Genomic DNA, 6000 nt, shown 5'->3' on the forward strand with positions numbered 1-6000 from the left:
AAAAAGGTGCTGTGTTGTTGTTGTTGTTTTTTAAATAATGGAAATGAGAGTAAATTGCTACAATTTGATGAACTTGACCTATACTCATGTATGTAGTAACTCAAAATACCAACAACGAGGGAAAGAATCTTCACATCAAGTATCCATGCTATTCCCTCTGTATACAGGGTAGAGGAGGGACTGGCAACTTACACATTGGCTACCTAAAATGAGGGGGGCAATAAAGGCTTACAAGGTTTCAAGAGGGAGTTTAGTTTAAGAGTGTACGGGGGAAGAAAGAGTCCCCACTGAATAGTTTTCATCTTGCTAGATGGGTCTGGTTAAAAGAGATGGGGATAAGATTCATATGATTCAATAGTGAGTAACTGTTATCATGACTAATTGGGACTATCACAACTGTAAAGGTAGAAGTCTGGTAACAGAAACAGAGGACCCTAGGACCATCAAAGGAGAAGAGCACAAGAGAAATGTGCTACCCTATCCAGAGAAGCAGCGACACCTGAGAAGGAGACAGAGGTGGTGACATGGAGAAAGGGAGCAGCTGAGGACTCTAGATTCATGGAAAGAAAGGGACTAAGAGCTGGTGGCCAGGAGGCAGACTGTGCCCTTTAATGGTTTAAATTATTATAGATGCCTGAGTGTTTAAAAACACTCAGGGGGATTAAAATCATTGTAATGAAACAAAGCATATGATTTGTTGAATGTAAAACTGATGATTTGCCCTGTGAACTTTCACTCAAATCACAATGAAAACTTGGGAAAAAAAAGTTTGAGGACATAGCTCCCAAGACTGAATAAAGCAGACGTAATTAAAAGCTTAACATTTTCAACATCAGCCTGTAAACTCCATGTTGTTGTTGTTGTTAAGTGTGGTCTAGTCAGTTCCAACCCACAGCAATTCTATATAGGGTTTCCGAGGAGTGGCTGGTGAGCCTGAACCGCTGATCCTGCGGTTCAAACTGACTTTGCAGTGCAGCGCATTAATCCACAGCGCCACACCAGGAAAATACCTGCACAGTCAATGATGAACCTTTCCAAGCAAACTTCCTGGCACATACCAAACGTCAAGTACACACTTGTTAGATGAATGGATACTGTTAAAACCAGCAGGGGCTCACGAATAACTCAGGAAGGAGGTTATAAACTATGAGAGCTCAGCCCATTATTTTTAGATGTAGATTACAAACTATTGAATTATCTGACTCAAAACTGTACAAAATACAACTTAGAGTATCTGTGAGTTTTTTAAATGCAATACCAACAGATACAGAAAACTACCAATTTAAAAGCCAAGACTCAAAAACATGATAAGCATTTAAGGTGATGAAATCTATTTTTGAGTCCTGGTGTGGCACTGTAGGGTAAGCACTGGAATGCTAACCATAACGTAAGAGGCTCAAATCCACAGTCATTCTTCACAAACCCTGTACAAGGTCACTATGAGTCAGAACCAACTCAATGACATTTAACAGCAATTGATTTTTTTTAAGTACATTTAAAATTAAATTTACTATTCAATGCTTTAAAATACATATTTATTTAATAATGTACTTACTTCCATAACCATCTTTTATATATATAGTTGCAAGGGGCAGAGAATCCATACTATTGGCTTCAAATTCTTCTGACACGGTTTTTCTTGACACATTTTCACACTCATTGGAATTCACTCCTCCTTTAACATATCACAAAAGGAAAAAATGTATTATTTAGCCTGTTACTTTTTAACTCATATCCTCAACCAAAACATTTTAGGTAACTAAATTCAGTATCAATGAACATCTGTTATGAAAGGAGCTCTGGTAGCATAGTGGTTACGAATCGGGCTGCGAACCGCTAGTTCAGCAGTTCGAAACTACCAGCTGTTCCGCGGGAGAAAGATGAGGCTTTCTGCTCCCGTAAAGATTTACAGCCTCGGAAACCCTGTACAGGGTCGCTATGAGTCGGAACTGACTCCATGGCACATAACAACAACAACAATGAAATGGTACAACTTGTACTTAAGTATATAATAAAGCTACAGTCAATTCTCAATATTCGTGATAGTAGTGTTCTCAAGTTCTTCTGGTCTCCAGATGGAGGCATGGGTTCAAATCTCATTCCTGAAAAAGTTCAATTTGGAGTCCTGGTGTGGCACTGTGGAATCAAAGAACTGGACCACAAGGTCAGTTTGAACCCTAAGTCTAGCAGTTCAAACACACCAGCCTCTCCTTGGAAACCTCATACAGGTGACTATGAGTCGGAACCAATTTAATGACACTTTATAAAACAACAGCCTGTTTTATAAAGTCACCATGAACACTCAATAAACAAATACGGAAACTTGCTGCTAGGGGAAATGCAGTTTGTTTTCTACAAGCCTCTGGCCACAACATTTTAATCAACAGATGGATACATATTCTTGTTTTACGTGCGTTTCTATTTTAAGACACGTTATTTAATATATGGAATCCGTGGGTAATGCAGAGCAGAGTTAACATGATCAAATGATCGAACGCTAACCAAACTAGTAGAGGTTTAAGTCCACTCAGAGGTGTCCTGGAGATCTACTTCTGAAAAACCAGCCATTAAAAGCTCTAAGAAACACAGTTCTACTCTTACACACATGAGGTCATCACAAATAGGAGGTGACATGATTATAACGAGGTTTTTTTAGTATATATTGTTAATTTATTAACAACAAATTCATGACCAGCAGCACTGTAACTCAGGACTGAATGAAGCTTACCTAATACATGCATTTTCACCATAAGGCACACATTTTCTTGCCCTTAGGAACACTAGGGAATCCTGGTGTGGCACTATAGGATAAGCACTGGATTGCTAACCACAAGGTCAGTGGTTCAAACCCACCAGCAACTGCTCAGAAACCCTACACAGGGCCGCTAGAGTCTGAACCGACTCAATGGCACTTAACAACAACAACATGAATACTACAGAGCATATTAGCACTACACTCGGAGGCCATTTTGAACAATGAAATCCAAGAAAAAAGCATAAAAATGCAAAACAGGTGGCAATAAAAAGACCACAAAAAAAGCACTTGTATACAGTACAGAGCTGAATGCTGCCTTGTTTAACTTTAGCTGGAAATACAAGAAGGTAGAGTGCTTCCATGTTGAACTTTAGCTAGAAATACACATGGTGGCCAACTCTGATTTCTCACCACTCTTTGAACAGCCACAAATGATGACAAAAGCACACAGTACTAATTATATTCATGGAAATAAATTTTAGGAAGTAGGTGAATTCACAAATAATATGGAATCCACAAAATAATATATTTAGAAAGCATTATATACACCATACTCAGGCCCGGTTGGCACATATGCTTAGGCATATGACTACCAGTGGAAAGGTTGGCAGTTCAAACCCACTCAGAGGTGCCCTGGAGGATAAACCTAGAGATCTACTTCTATAAGGTCACATCCTTGAAAACCTTATTGTTGTCAAATGCTTGTAAAGTCGGATCCGACTCATAGCGACCCTGTATAGGGTTCTGAGGAGTGGGTAGTGGGTTTGAACTGCCTACCTTGTGGATAACAGTCCAGTATTTATCCTATAGTACCACACCAGGACTCCTAAAAACTCTATGAAAACCCTCTGGTGCAATTCTTTTCTGCACTTATGGGATCATCATGAACAGGAATTGCCCTGATGACAAGAACAACGTGCCACATTCCATAGATTTAATAATGCATTCATTTGTTAAGCACTAATGTTTCTAAATAGTTAATAGTTAATATAATAATACTATTTATATTATAATCCAAACTTTACTAAGTATAAGTGCATGGCACACATAACAAATACGGAAACACATAGGTGCTCAACAAATGCTAGTTAACTATGAGTCTATTCATAAACTCACAAATTTTGAGAACATTTAAGTATTTCTTCTCTATTTTTTAAGCACGTTAAAAATATGAACGTAACTTATACTTGAACAAAAGTGTGACGAGAACAGTACACGAGTTGTACTACCTCTGGGCACATGCTTATTGTTTTATTAGGTGTCAGTGAGTTGACTCTGACTCATAACAACCCTCTGGACAACAGAACCAAACACTGCCCCATCCTGAGACATTCTCACAATTGTTACGTTTAAGCTCATTGTTGTTGCCACTATGTCAACCCATATTGTTGGGGGTCTTTCTCTTATATGCAGACCCTGCAGTTAACCAAGCATGATGTTCTTCTCTGGAGACTGGTGCGTCCTAACAATGTGTTGTTGTTGTTGTTAAGTGCTATCAAGTCAGTTCTGACTCATAACAACATTTAGAAGAGACAAAGTCTCACCATCCTGGTTTCTAAGAAGCATTCTAACTGTACTTCTTCCAACCTGTATTTCTTAGTTCTTCTTGCAGTCCATGACATTTTTTTATAATCTTCACCTACACTCTTCCTTACAAGACTACAGTCTTCCTTACTCATTATCCTACTTTTGCATGAATTTTAAGCCATTAAAATATGGCTTGGGTCAAGCACATATTAGTCTTCAGTGACATCTTTGCTCTTTAACATTTTAAAGAGGTCTTTTCCAGCATATTTGGCTAATGCAATATATTGTTTCGTTTCTTGACTGTTAATGACTGTTGCTGTTGTTAAGTGCCATCGAGTCAGTTCCAACTCATAGCGACCCTGTATAGAGTTTCCGAGGAGTGAAAACCATTTACTATGTTCATATAAATCCAAGCAAATTGAAGTCTTTGACAACTTAAAGCTTTTCTTCATTTATCATGATGTTATTTATTGGCTCAGCTGTGAGGTTTTTTGTTTGTTTTTACATTAAAGCAGTTTCTAATAAAGGCTGTAGTCTTTGATTTTCACCAGCTAGTATTTCAAGTCCTCTTCCCTTTCAACAAGCAAGGTTGTGTAGTCTGCAGATTGTTAAGGAGTTTTCCTCCAGTCCTGATATCATGTTCTTTTTCATATATTCCACCTTCTTGGATCATTTGTTCAGCACACAGACTGAATAAGTATTGAAAGGATTTTAAACCATGCAGAATCCTCTTGTTTTGTTCCAACGACTGTCTCTAGGTTTGTGTACAGGAATTTCCACTTTGCAAAGGTGACCATAGTATGTCAGGATCCACATAGTCCTATGTATTTGCATAGTCAATAAAGCACAGGTAAACGACTTTTATTCTCTGCTTTCAGTCAAGATCCATCTGACGCCAGCAATGATATCCCTAGTTTTGTGTCCTCTTCTGAATCCAGCTTGAATTTCTGGCAGCTCCCTGTCTATATACTTGCAACCATTTTTTAATTACCTTCAGCAAAATTTTACTTGCATGTGATATTAATGATATTGTCTGACAATTTTCACATCCCACTGGGTCACCTTTCTTTTGAATGGGCACAACTATGGATCTCCTCCAACTGGTTGGCTGGGTAGCTGTCTTTCAAATTTCTTGGCATTGGTGAATGAGCACCTCCAGTGCTGCATCAGTTTGTTGAAACATTTCAACTAGTTTTCTTTCAAGTCTGGAGACTTGTTTCTCACTAATCCTTTCAGTGCATCTTGAATTCTTCCTACAATATCATTGGTTCTTGATAAAATGCCACCTCTTGAAATGACGGAGCATTGACCATTTCTTTGGGTTTTTTTAAACTGTTTTATTGTTAATTATGTGATAGTTTACATGGGGGAACATTAGCTTTAGGGAGAACATTCTATCGTATATCGTTGCATTGCCATGGTTACAATCCCCTCCATGCATCATCAAACCAACCAAAGGGTATACCCCATAAGCCTGCCCCCTGGTTTGTCAGCACACAGCCCCTCTCCCTCTCTGGGTCTAGAGTTCCCGGCAGCTCCATCTCTCCATGGCGTCATCTCTGCCTCCATCTCTGGTGTCACTGTTTCTCTGGGTAGGTCCCACACTCCACTCTTCCCCCTAATGGTCCCAGGAACCTCCACTCCTGGCCTGCAAAGTCAACCACTCCCCTCCTTTTGCTACAAAACATCTACCTTTACATTTCCAACCCTCACAGTCA

At 39.1% G+C, this 6000-nt stretch overlaps 1 protein-coding gene across 1 annotated transcript in view; it reads right to left on the reverse strand.

Annotated features, from left to right (window-relative positions):
• Positions 1–2741, reverse strand: part of AKAP7 (A kinase (PRKA) anchor protein 7) — a 183812-nt gene extending 181071 nt beyond the window's left edge. Inside the window, exons 1-2 of the mRNA XM_006834726.1 lie at positions 2729–2741; positions 1556–1675 (exon numbers count right to left, since the gene is read on the reverse strand). Coding sequence (XP_006834789.1) covers positions 1556–1675; positions 2729–2741 — 133 coding nt within the window. The remainder of the gene's footprint in view (positions 1–1555; positions 1676–2728) is intronic.
• Between the last annotated feature and the right edge of the window lie 3259 nt (positions 2742–6000).

Source organism: Chrysochloris asiatica, unplaced genomic scaffold, assembly GCF_000296735.1.
Source record: "Chrysochloris asiatica unplaced genomic scaffold, ChrAsi1.0 scaffold00013, whole genome shotgun sequence".
Taxonomy (NCBI): domain Eukaryota; kingdom Metazoa; phylum Chordata; class Mammalia; order Afrosoricida; family Chrysochloridae; genus Chrysochloris; species Chrysochloris asiatica.